This window comes from Podarcis muralis, chromosome 8, assembly GCF_964188315.1.
Source record: "Podarcis muralis chromosome 8, rPodMur119.hap1.1, whole genome shotgun sequence".
NCBI classification, from domain to species: Eukaryota; Metazoa; Chordata; class Lepidosauria; order Squamata; family Lacertidae; genus Podarcis; species Podarcis muralis.
In genome coordinates, this window is record NC_135662.1 from 24,166,752 (window position 1) to 24,180,176 (window position 13,425).

The following is a 13,425-nucleotide window of genomic DNA, read 5'->3' on the forward strand; positions in this document are numbered from 1 at the left end:
ACTATGCTATAATATTTTATTGTGAAAGAGTTGTTTTAGTGTCTGTCCTCCGTTACCCATATGTACAACTCACTAGAGGTGTGGTGTGTGGATACTTTCAAATATTTGTCACATCGGTCTTAATAAGCAGAGAGATCTGTGTTTCATACATTTGGGTTCGCTTTTATTTCCCCCGGAATAGGAGCAGAGAAGTGTTGGTATAAATCTGCAAACGCTTTGGGCGATGCAGCTCTGGAAACTGACTCATCGAGAAGCACCTTGCTTCATGCCTAATCTGGAATTTACAGTATGGTAGACTGGAGGGGTGAAATGGGAGAGACTGAGCAGGATTTCTGCGTTTCCTGCTGTTGCAGATGATGTCACTTTCAGCTGCTGCATTGCTAGCTAAAAGGGATCTGTTATCGGAGTCAGCAAAAGCCGTTTGTCCCTCTTTGGTGCTGCGTTAACCAGAAGAACAATTTCTGCATTTAATATTTAAAGGGGCTCTTAGGGGCTTCCTATGCCTGATTGTTAAACTTATATAGAATCTGGGTGGAAAGAGTCCCGCCATCTCTGATAATACTGTCAGCTTTAATATATTCACCTTCCAGCAATATAGCTGTCAGCAGGAAGGACGGAAATGGCGGGTTTTATTGGAAAACTTTTATTTTACACCATTTGACTCTGTTTCCACATAGCTTTGTGCCAGCACTGAACTTGCCGAGTTTATCTCCCATTGTTTTACCTTGGCGCTTGTGTTGGACAGATGAGGTACAGAACAGTGTAATTGCCTCTGTGAAAAAAAGGGTAATTGTAGATGACAAAATCATAGAGCAGCCATAGAGCTGTGTTGCTAGGAGGTTTGTTCTCCTCTTTACCCAGATGTGCGCATCGTATCTGCCCATGTCACATATATTAACAATGTCACTTACTTCTCACCATGTGTTTGTGATAGTCCCTACAAGACACAAGGCTTGTCCACACCAGAGCGAAATGTGGATTTGCACCCACCAGTCTCCCCATTGATACAGGAGGGTCCACAAGACATCCTCCCCATTGTAGTTTTGTCTTGTCTTTAAATGTGGTGTGTGTGTGTGTGTGTGTGTGTGTGTGTGTGTGTTGATCCTTGGAAAGTCCAAAGTGTCCAGGATCAAGAAACTCCACATTTACAGGGGGAAAGGTTCAGAACAACAGTGGGGCAACGTCTGCTTTTTGCTCCGATTCAGACAAACCCTTAGGATCCAAGCAAGTTACTTGTTTTCCTGTGTGCACCGTTGGTGAAGGATGAATTTAGGCTTAGTAAAACATTTCCAGTGAGCTATACCATGTTGTACAGGGAAATGTGAAAGGCTGACTGGTAACATGGGAGACTTTCCTAATGCAAAATATCAAAATCAGATGGGTGAATTTCAAGTCATTCAAAAGATAAGATATCCAGAGGTTTTTGGGTAACTATATAGGACTGGATCCAGATCCCATTGGAGTCAATGGAACAGGTTAGCCATACCTAAGTTCCATTGATTTCACTGGTAGTGAAGTGCAGCTAACATGCAGAGGTATCCTGTACATGTCTGCCCAGAAATCAATCCCTCTGAATTCAGTGGGACTTGCTCTTATATAAGTGTGTATATAAGTGTGTGATGTCAGCCTTAGGGTATGTACACATTAGCAGCTTGAAACATAGTCAGATCATTCCCCCAAGTTTAACATTGCTTTCTTGGATTCCTGTACACACTAGAGAGGGGGCAGAGATCTCTTCACCCAATGCCCAATACCTGATTTGTTTCCCCACACCGAATTCCAGTTCACCATAGCTGTCATCTGTGCATGTACTGTCACCTGCGCATGTGCAATGGCTGCTTGAAAGGTACACATCTTGCCTTAACTGTGGCTTCTGTTTTATAATTGGATGGAAGCTGGTCTCAGGGGAAAGTGCGTCAAACAGGAATATTTCTCAAGAAACTACAGGATACGAATGGATTGTGGCTAATGTCATGTGCATTTAGCTTCAGACACCAGTGTTGGGAGCATGCTGGAGCCAGAGTAAGTGGTAATGTGCACACAGCCTAAGTCTGGATCCAGTCCAGAGAAATAAGGCCAAGAAACCAATGAATAATATATGCCTGCCCATTGATAGATATTTTTAAAACATCCTGTTGGCAGGTACCCTCACTATATTGTTTTAGATGCCTGCTGTAAACCTGGGATGGCGGTGGGATGCCTAGCCTAGCCGTAAACATGATTTAGTTACCTATATTTGTTATGTACTGAAGTTCTCACCCTGGGCCAGCAGGGGGATACTGTAGATAGTTTTCACTCAGGTCCACATATGCAAATAAGGAATTGAAAGTGACGTTCAGTGATTGGATAGTTACAGAAAGTTGTTACTGTTGCTTTGTAGTTGAGCTCTATATAAGCAGGTTGGCTGAACCCTTCAGTTCAGTTCTGTTCTGGGCCTGTGAATAAACAGGAGCTGTTTGAAGAATCACTGAGTCGTCTGATATGTTCACCCACAACTTAACAATATTGATTTTTAATTTTTTATATTCGATTTTGATTATGGTTTTCCTGCGCATTTGTTTTTTTAACTGGTTTGTGGATTTTAGCTGTGTTTTATCTATAATTTTATTTGCACACCACTTTTTTTATCAAGCAGTTTCTAACATTTTCCAAGTAAACAATAAATACAAATGAAAGCAACCAGAAATGAATTCAAACACAATTGGTTCCGCTCACTTAAAACACAACACTTTTCAGCAGTGCCTATTCAGACACTGAGGCAGGAGACACTGAGAGAGAAGATCTTCAGATAATGTGCATGCATGAATCAGCCTCTTTTGTTTTCCAGCATCTCTGAACGTCGTTTCAGTAAAAGCCGTGGCAACCATGATCACACTTTCTGTGAGAGGGAACATGCAGCTAACCTACCCTGTTTTCTATATCATGCTCATTCTGATGGCAGTAACATGTGCTTTCCAAGTCAAGTAAGTTTCTAACATATTCACCTACCATCTTATTACCCTATTAACAGCCATTTGCTAATTTCTGCTCCTATAGTTAATGCTTCGTGTCATAGCTTAGCTTATACAGCCAACTTCTAACAGGCCCTTGGCCCAACTCAGCGCTGATGGTTTCAGGCCACATGCATTATTATGCGCTCACCTCTAGTTTTGATTTATGACCGCGATGCTTTATTTTGCTGTTAACTAGCCATGCAGGTTTTCCTAAATTCGCTTTTACATTTGCCGAGGATTTCAGACCAGATGAACCTTGCTGGTTTCCTGCTGCTTTTTCATTCTGACATTTTCCACAGCTTTTACACCCGCTGCCAGTCACTAATAAAACTAACACCCTGCTCTGCTTTCACTAATTTCGCCATCTCGTTCCCCCTTGCTGCTTTGTATTCGCAGGTTGTAGCAACACAATTTCCCTTGTCCGTTTTTTTATTATTACTATTAAAGGGGAAGGGGCTTAATCTCCCCAGAATACTCATATAATTATGTCTTCAAAAGCGTTCTTCTTCCAACTGGGATTTCCTTCCTGTCTTTTCAAGGTCTGTCCATTGATTAACCTGGCTGTGACGATAGTTCTCGCAGAAGACAGGGGGCTGCTGCCGATAATAGCATTTCCATGTCTAGTTCTCCCCCAAACCTTTAGACTGTCTAGTAGTTTAATTCACTCTGTGCTTTGGTATCATTATGCCCTGTGTTTCTCCACTCTCACCAACTGCAGGCAATGTGAACACAACCTGATGTTGCTATTCTAATAATAGCATTTATTAGCATTTTTGTTGTTCTGTTATAAGACGCTTTGAGCATATATCTATGGGAAAGTGGAACGCAGAATTTAATAAACAAACTAGATGGACCTTTGGTCTGAACTAGCAGGGCTTTTCTAATGTTCTTAGGCTTAAACCACATGTGAGCCAGTGTGGTGTAGTGGTTAAGAGTGGTGGACTCGTAATCTGGTGAACTGGGTTCGTGTCTCTGCTCCTCCACATGCAGCTGCTGGGTGACCTTGGGCTAGTCACACTTCTCTGAAGTCTCTCAGCCCCACTCACCTCACAGAGTGTTTGTTGTGGGGGAGGAAGGGAAAGGAGAATGTTAGCCGCTTTGAGACTCCTTTGGGTAGTGATAAAGCGGGATATCAAATCCAAACTCTAAACTCTCTAATCCAACTCTATTCCACCTCCGTCACTTGAAAGTATCCTGGGAAATGTGGCTTACCCCTCGCAGAACTGCAATTCCCAGCATTCTTAACAAACTACACTTCTACACTACAATTCTTGGGTGGGTGGGTGTTTTAAATGTATGGTGCGTATACAGCCTTTATGGTGGCTTTCCTAAGACCACCTGGTGCACTGATATCAGAATTAAGATTCAAACCAGGAACTTTGCAGCTGACACTTTTACAGCTTTCCCTCTTGTAGCCAAACATAACTCAAAACATATTTTAGTGCAGGGATCACTAACCTGTGGCCTTCGGTATGTTACTGAACTACATCTCCCATCAGTTCTAGCCAGCATGGCCAGTGGTTAGGGATGATGGGATTTGTGGTCTATCTATAGCTGGAGAGCCAAAGTTCTGCCATCCCTCTTTTAGTGACTCATTTGAACAGCCTTTTTTATTTTAGGGGAGGGGGTAGCATCTTCATGCATTTATGTTGGATTTTATTTTTCAGAGTGTCATTGGTATGACTGGCCAAAAGTAATGAGGTGTCTGCAGTGATTTTGAAATCCTGACTATGCCATGAATATGCAGGATTTTTTATTTTATTTTTAAAGCTCCATGGAGACTGCTCAACGGTTGCTAAAATAACCTTGCAGTCACTCCTAATGTCTAAAACAGATTAGAAGCTGGACTTCAATGTTGTATCAATAGGCCATTTGGAGGATCGCTCTTTTTAAAGGATGCACAACATTTTCTACATGAAATTAAGACTTCTCTATTCAGCTGCTGATCCAGCTTTTTGGGGATGTGGTGGGTGTCCCCCAGTGTATTTTTTTTTTAAAGCGGCTCTTTTGTCAGTTGATAAGGCAGAAATGGTTGGAAGCTCTGATGGTCAGAAAAGATTCGACATTTCCTCACGAAATAAAATATTTAAATTCAGGACTAAATATTAAATATCAGGTTTTGAAACGAGCAGCCGTGCCTACCCTAATAAATAATAATATAATATAACTACTGTTCTTAAAATACATCAACATTTTTATGTTTTGGTGATGTGCAACCCTCCGTTATTTTATGAAATGGCAGTACAGAAATACTTTTATTAAATATAAATATTGGGTTGTTTTTATTTTTATTAGGTATTTTGTGGTTTTATATCTTGATTTTATCCTGTGAACTGCCCTGAGACCCCCCAGGTATAGGATGGTATATAAATTCAATAAATAACAATAATATACAAACAGAGTAATTCTTACAACAACCTTTTAAAGTAGGCCAAACATTACCTTGGGAACATAGGTAGCTGTACTATAACATGATTGTTTGTCCATCTAGCATAGCTTTATCTACTCTGACCGATAGCAGATCTCACAAGATCTCAGGCAGGATCCCCATTCTGTAAGATTGGGTCTACAGTGGTGCCCCGCAAGACGAATGCCTCGCAAGACGAAAAACTCGCTAGACGAAAGGGTTTTCCGTTTTTTGAGTCGTTCCGCAAGACGAATTTCCCTTTGGGCTTGCTTTGCAAGACGAAACATCTTGCGAGTTCTTGTGAGTTTGTTTCCTTTTTCTTAAAGCCGCTAAGCCGTTAATAGCCTCTAAGCCGCTAATAGCCGCTAAGCCGCTAATAGCCGCTAAGCCGCTAATAGCCGTGCTTCGCAAGACGAAAAAACCGTAAGACAAAGAGACTCGCGGAACGGATTAATTTCGTCTTGCAAGGCACCACTGTACTAGACAGTGGCTTGACTTGAGCCTGCCTGGTGAGTTTGTGGCAGAAGTGAAATCTTAGCCAGGAATTTCCTGAGCCACTGCACTAAACAAGTTCTTCTGTGCCGTCCATGGCCAAAGGTGCCCAAGGCTGAAGAACATGGGTGATTTCCTTAGTTTCCTCCCTAGAAAGATAAGTAATGGGAAGGGTGAGAGGGTGTGGTGATTTTGCTCACAGGCTTGTTCATCTGTGTTATTCTGCACTGAGTAATGCTCATGTTTTGAAGTACCTGCCAGGAACCAGAGTATTTTGTAACAAGTTCCATATACTCAAAGAGGCTTTTGGCTTGGGTTTTTAAACAGCATTTATTTATTACATTCATATCCTGCCTTGGTTCTTCTGTTTGCTTCTCTCACTGCCCTTTTATCAGCATAACATCCTTGTGAAGTCAATAACGTTGACAGAGATAGTGGCTGCAAACACACCAGTCATTTGAAGCACACCCAAAGAGTTCCTCACAGAGCTACAGTTTCCAGTACCCTTAACAAACTATAGATCCTAGGATTCGGGGTGTGTGTGTGTGTGTGTGTGTGTGTGTGTGTGTGTGTGTGCTTTAAATGTATGGTATATATGCAGTCAATGACTGGTCCAAGGTTACCTAGTGAGCTTCACTTCTGAGTATGGATTTGAACCTGAGTCTCCTCATTCCTAGACTGAGATTCTACTGATAATACCATACTAGCTCAATCCCTGATACTGCCAGGCAAATCACTTTAGAAACATTCAAGAGTCGCTTATGATATAGCCTGGAGGTTTGCTGTTCAAAGAAAAGACATTTTTAAAAACAACCGAGCATTCTGCCGAAGCCTGTTAGACCCCTGGCTGCAGTATTTGATATTTTGATTTTAACCTAATGTAGTTTGTGGATTTAAAAGCCATTTTATTTAACCCCCCCCCTTTTGCAGACTTGTTAAAATAAACTTCAAAGCCTAGTTTTGTAAGGCTGCGATCCTGTGCACATTTATGTAGGAGTATATTTTGAAAAATAATAATGAACTAATTCCTATGCTCCACAAATAACCCAGAGATGCATTTTAAATAAAAGGACACATTCTATTCATGTAAAAACACGCTGATTCCCGGACCGTCTGCAGGCCAGATTTAGAAGGCAATTGGGCCGCATCCGGCCCCCGGGCCTTAGTTTGCCTACCCATGCTCTATGCCAGCGGATCTCTTTTTTTTTCAACATAATTTTTTATTATTTCAACATAAACAGACAAAATTAAACAAACAGTTTCATATAATTCTACAAATTCATTCTTAAGACTTCCTTCGACCTCTCCGCAAATCTTTCATTGTCTATCTAACACATATTTTCGCATCTCCTACTATCTATTGCCATTGTTCATTCCTTTCCACCCTTTTCCTTTCGACCATAGCCTTGCTATTCTCACAGAGTTCTTTTGAACCCTACTAGCGTTATTTGTCCCTCACTTAATTTATCCAGATACTCCACAAATCTTCCCCAATCCTCTATAAACCTTTGATCTTTTAAATATCTAATTTTCCCCGTCAATCTATCTAGTTCCGCATAATTTAGTAGTTTCTCTCTCCACTCCTCAATTGTCGGTATCTTCTGTTGTTTCCAATTCTGGGCAAGTAACACTCTTGCTGCAGTTGTAGCATATTGGAAGAATTTACAATCTTTGCTCTTAATCTCCTTTCCTGATAAACCTAATAGAAAGGCTTCTGGTTTTTTCCCAAAAGAACATTTTAAATTTTTTTTCATTTCCGTATACACCTCTTCCCAGAAACCCTTAACCCTTTTACAATCCCACCACATGTGGTAGAAGGTTCCCTCTTCTTCCCTGCATTTCCAGCATTTATTGCATACTTTATACATTTTTGCTAATTTCGCAGGGGTGATATACCACCGATATAGCATCTTCATTAAATTTTCCTTCAAAGTTACACATGCAGTGAATTTAAGATTTTTCCTCCATAATTTCTCCCATTCTTCATAATAGATGTTATAGCCAAAGTCCCTTGCCCAGTGTATCATTACCGACTTTACTTCCTCGTCTATTAAATTCCACTCTAGCAACTGATTGTACATTTTTGATAAAATTTTATAGTCATTATTTATTATCTCCATCTGGAACTTTGACTCTTTTCCTACGTATCCTCTGTCTTTAATATCTTTCCTGGCCACTTCGTTTATTTGGAGATAGTGGAACCAGTCAAACACCTTTTCCTTAACCTGATCGTAAGGTTTTAATTTCCACTTCTCCCCTTCTTTAATTAACAATTGTTCGTAAGTAATCCAATTATCGCTCATGTTAATTTTTTTAATACTTGTGGCTTCTAATGGGGACATCCAGTGCGGAACCTTGGGTTCCAGTAAAAATCTGTTTCTCTCCCAAACTTCTATTAAAGGGCCTCTGAATATATGGCTTCCAAATCCCTTGTGTACCTTCTTCTTCTCGTAGCATAAATACGCATGCCACCCAAATCTGTTGTCGTGGCCCTCCAGATCTAAGAGTTCTTTATTTTCTAGTTTTATCCATGGTTTTATCCAGCATAGACACGCTGCCTCATAATATAATTTCAGATCTGGGAGTGCGAATCCCCCCCTTTCTTTTGCCTCTGTCAATAATTTAAACTGGATCCTTGGTCTCTTGCCCTGCCATACATACTTTGAGACCTCTCTTTGCCACTCTTTAAATATCCCTGTACCTTTAATTACCGGAATGTGCTGAAATAAAAACAACATTCTCGGCAGTACATTCATCTTAATTATGGCTATCCTGCCCCAGAAAGACAGTTTCAACTTTCCCCACGTCACCAAGTCCCTTTTAATCTCTTTCCATACCACTTCGTAGTTATTCTTGAATAATTCTATATTTTTTGGGGTCATCCATATTCCTAAATATTTCACTTTTCTAGCCACCTCTATCTCAGTTTGTTGTTTTAGTTCTTCAATTGTGGTTAAGTCTATATTCTTTGTCATTAGTTTGGTCTTACTTTTATTTAGCTTGAAGCCTGCCACCTTGCCAAATTGTTCTAGTTCTTCCAATACTTCTTTTATTGAGTTCATCGGATCCTCTAATGTTATTAACAAATCGTCTGCGAATGCTTTGACTTTATATTCGTTTCTACCGACTGTTATCCCTTTTATCTTTTTATTTTGTCTTAATGAATTTAATAACACTTCCAAAACAGTTATGAACAACAGTGGAGATAGCGGGCAACCCTGCCTTGTTCCCTTCTCTATCTTTATTTCTTCTGATACCACATTATTTATAATCAATTTTGCTTTTTGCTGCGTATAAATTGCTCTTATTCCATTGAGAAACTCTGTGCCTACCTCCATCTATTCTAGATGTTTTAGTAAGAAATCCCAGTTTGTGTTGTCGAATGCTTTCTCTGCATCCACGAAAACCAATATAGCTTGTTTGTCACTCTTGGCCGACAAATATTCTATAATATTTATTATGTTTCTTATGTTGTCCTTCATCTGCCTCCCCGGCAAAAAACCTGATTGATCTCCATGGATATAATCTAACAATATATTTTTCATTCTGTTTGCCAGTATTCCTGTAAAAATTTTATAATCTAAGTTTAGCAATGAAATCGGCCTGTAGTTTTTAACTTGTAATAGGTCTGCATCTTGCTTTGGAATTAATGTTATGAATGCCTCCTTCCATGTTTCTGGTATTTCTCTTTCTTTTAAGATGTTATTTATCACTTCTTTTAAAGGTGGCAATAGTGTAGCTTTCATTTCTTTATAATAACTGGCCGTAAATCCATCCGGACCTGGTGCTTTCCCTCTTTTAAGTTCTTTTATTACTTTTTCTATTTCCTCTGTCTCTATTGGAGTATTCAATTGTTCTTTTTTCTTTTCCGGTATCCTTTGGACCTTTTTATCCTTTAAGAATTTTTCTATTTTCCTCGAGTTGAATTTCTCTCTGTTTTTATATAGACCACTATAGTAGTCCACAAATGCTTTCCTTACTTCCTTAGGATTAGTTTTCTCTTCTCCATCTACTATTATTTTATTTATGGTACTTTGTTCCTTTCTCTTTTTTATCTGCCATGCCAGCAGTTTACCCGATTTATTTGAGAATTCGAAACTCCTCAGCCTCAATTTTTTGATGTTCCATTCCACTTCTCTATTTATTAGCATCGCAAACTGAGATTGTAATGCTTTAATATTCTCCTTCACTTTCTGATTATTTGGTTTTTGAATTAACTTTTGTTCATTATCCATTATTTGATTTAATATCTCTTTTTTCCATTTTTCTCTTCCTTTGTTTTTGATCACGTTTTGCTGGATGAAGAAACCCCTCATCACTGCCTTGCTTGCATCCCATACCACCTTTAATTTAGTACCTTTATTCATATTGTCCTCAAAATATTCTATTAACTTTTTCTGAGCTTTTTCAATTATTTCTTGATCATCCAACAGATAGTCTTTTAATCTCCACCTAAAGGTTCTTTCTTCTAGGTCTTTCAGCTCTAATTTTATTGGATTGTGGTCAGATAAGGTTTTAGCTTGAATCTCCACCTTTAAAATTCTTGGAGTTATCTCGTTTGAGGTCCAAATCTGGTCAATTCGGGACAGTGACTGATTAGGTTCTGAATAATACGTAAACTGTTTTACCAACGGGTGTCTAAGTCTCCAACTATCAATCAGATTACAATTTTTAACTAATGTAAAAAAGGTTCTAGGTAGCTTCCCATCTTTACTACTTCCCTCTCTAAGTCTATCCATTTCTAAGGAGACCACCCCGTTCATATCTCCCAATATTATCATTTTCTGGTCTACGTATTCCATTAATTTTTCTTCCAGATTTTTAAAAAAGTGCGACTTATTACCGTTTGGAGCGTATAACCCGATAATAATTAGATTTTCTCCTTGCCACTTTATTTGGACCGCCATTATCCTTCCCTCTTCATCCTTAAAGATTTGTTGCGCTTCAATTTGCCTTTTGATATATATGACCACTCCTCTCTTTTTATCTTTATCTGAGGAGATAAACTCATTTCCCAATCTTTTATTTATCAGTACTCTTTTGTGTCTTCTTGCTATATGAGTTTCTTGTAAGCAAATGATATCTGGGCTTTCTTTTTTTAATATTTGTTCAATTTTATTTCGTTTTTTCTTATCATTCATCCCATTAATATTCCAGCTGGTGATTTTTAATACCATGATAAATGAATTTAGTCTTGCTTATTTCCTTTTTGTGTTTTAACTGTGTTTTAACTGTTTCTTATGCTTCCTGTTCCTCTTCTTCTCCTCCTCTACTTTCTACTTCTTCCTCCGACTCTGACCCACCTGCTGCTTCTTCCCTTTTTTCTTCTTCTTTTTCTACTCTCAACTCTTTATATTTTCTCAAGAACTTCCCGGTTTCCTCTGAGCTTATCAACCTGTGTCTTTTACTCCTATAGGTAAATGATATCCCTTCCAGGAATTCCCATTTAAACTCTATGTTGTTTTTCTTTAACGTTTGCACAAGTGCCTTGTAAGATTCTCTTCGTTTCAGAATTCTAATTGGTATATCTTTGAAAATTATTATGTAATTCCCATTAATACACCATCTTTTTTCTCTATTTTTTTGCAAAATCATGTTTCTCATTTCCTTGTCTCTAAATGTAATCAGACAGTCTCCCACAAATTTTTTAGCCCTAGTTGTTTTAACTTTTAGTCTAAAAGCAGATTGTATTGTTCTTGCTACCTCCTCTGTTGGTAGTTCCATCCATTGTGCTAATTCAACTATTAGTTTCTCTTTGATATTTTCTCCTTGTGTTTCTGGTATTGCCCTGAGTCTCAGATTATTCTCCCTCTGTCTCAATTCATGCATAGCTATTGTATCTTTCATCTCCTCTTGCGCTTTGTTCAGTTCTAGCACCTCTATTTTCAGTTTGTCCTCTTCCCGCCTTACCTCTCTTATTTCTAATTTCGTTTTTTTCAAGCCTTCTTCTACAACTTGTGTTCTCCTAAAGACTTCCTTTATTTGTCCTTTTAGTTCGTTAGCTGTATTCTCCATTTTTTTGTCCATTTTTCCTATCTTATTGTCTACTTGTTCTAATTTTTCTTCTAGATTTTTCTCACTTTGTCTAATTTCCGCAAACATTCTTAATATGTCTGCTTTAAAATCCACTTCCTGTTTGGATCCCTTTCTTTCTATTGGTGTCCCTCCCTCTGCTCTCTTTGCTGTATTCGACATTATCTCTATCAAATTCCAAAATCTCTACTCTTCAATTTTTGTAATTAACAATTGTCGATTATGTAGTATCAATATACCCTTACTCCCTCCTTAGTCCGAAATATTAAATATAAACAGCAGTTTTTACAGAATCCCCAATATAGTCAATATAGTCAACAAATTTTGCACAGTTGTGCAGTTGCCAGTATCCTATTTTAACCACCAAATTTTTACGTTGCCCAATAATAATGTTCACGTTAATATGTCCAAAGGAGAATTATCAACATTCCTACATTCCGGCTATTCCTCGCTCTTCCTCTTGCCTCTACTCCAAATAGTCCAAATATTTACTTTGGAGCCCCCCCCCTTTTTTTATATATATTACCAATCACCGGCTTACTCGATACAAGTGCTTCTCCAATTTAAGATCCGCCCACACCCCTGTGTACCAATATTATGTGAGGGTTTTCCAGCCCAAATAGAGGTAACCAGCGGATCTCAACCTGTGGGTCCCCAGATGTTGTTGGACTACAACTCCCATCATCCCTGAGCACTGGCCTTCCTAGCTAGGGATGATGGGAGTTGTAGTCCAACAACATCTGGGGACCCACAGGTTGAGAACCGCTGCTCTATGCAATATGAAGAGCTTTGGTTCCAGGTCAAACTTAAAAGATCAGAGTGTCATCTGCACCAAAAAAAAAAAGGGGGGGTGGGATTGAGGTCTATGGAAATAGAATCATAGAATCTTAAAGTTGGAAGGGGTACCAATGGTGATCTAGTCCAACTCCCTGCAGTGCGGGAACCTCAGCTAAAGCCTCCATGACAGATAACCATCCAACCTCTGTTTAAAAACCTTCAAGGAAGGAGAGCCCACCACCTCTCGTGAGAGTCTGTTCCATCGCTGAACAGCTCTTACTGTCAGAAAGTTTTTTCCGAATGTTGAGTCAGAATCTCCTTTCTTGCAACTTGAAGCCATTGGTTCAAGTCCTACCCTCCAGAGCAGGGGGGGAAAACAAGCATTCTCCATGTGACAGTCCTTAAGATATTTGAAAATGGCTATCGTATCTCCTCTCAGTCTCCTCTTTTCCAGGCTAAACATACCCAGCTCCTTCAAGCTTAGTTTCCAGACCCTTGGTCATCTTGGTTGTTGCATATATGACGAATGCTGATGCTTTGGATTTTTCTGCTCTGTTTTTTAGTAATGGTAGAGAAGCATCCCAGGAAGAGCTGATCTCAAGAGCATGCATTGCGTCTCCTTGGAGTGTTGGAGTGCCAGCTGCCCAGTTGTTGATAAATGTTGGCTGCCCTGGCCTGTGAATTCTTATTGACATGACTCTAAAAGTGCATTGACTTTCTTCT

General features: G+C 39.2%; 1 protein-coding gene across 1 annotated transcript in view; it reads left to right on the forward strand.

The window, feature by feature from the left end:
* The window catches only part of NIPAL2 (NIPA like domain containing 2), a 46,774-nt gene that overhangs the window by 27,041 nt on the left and 6,308 nt on the right, over positions 1 to 13,425 (forward strand). The window contains 2 exon segments of the mRNA XM_077932829.1: positions 2,828 to 2,963; positions 9,982 to 10,057. Coding sequence (XP_077788955.1) covers positions 2,828 to 2,963; positions 9,982 to 10,057 — 212 coding nt within the window.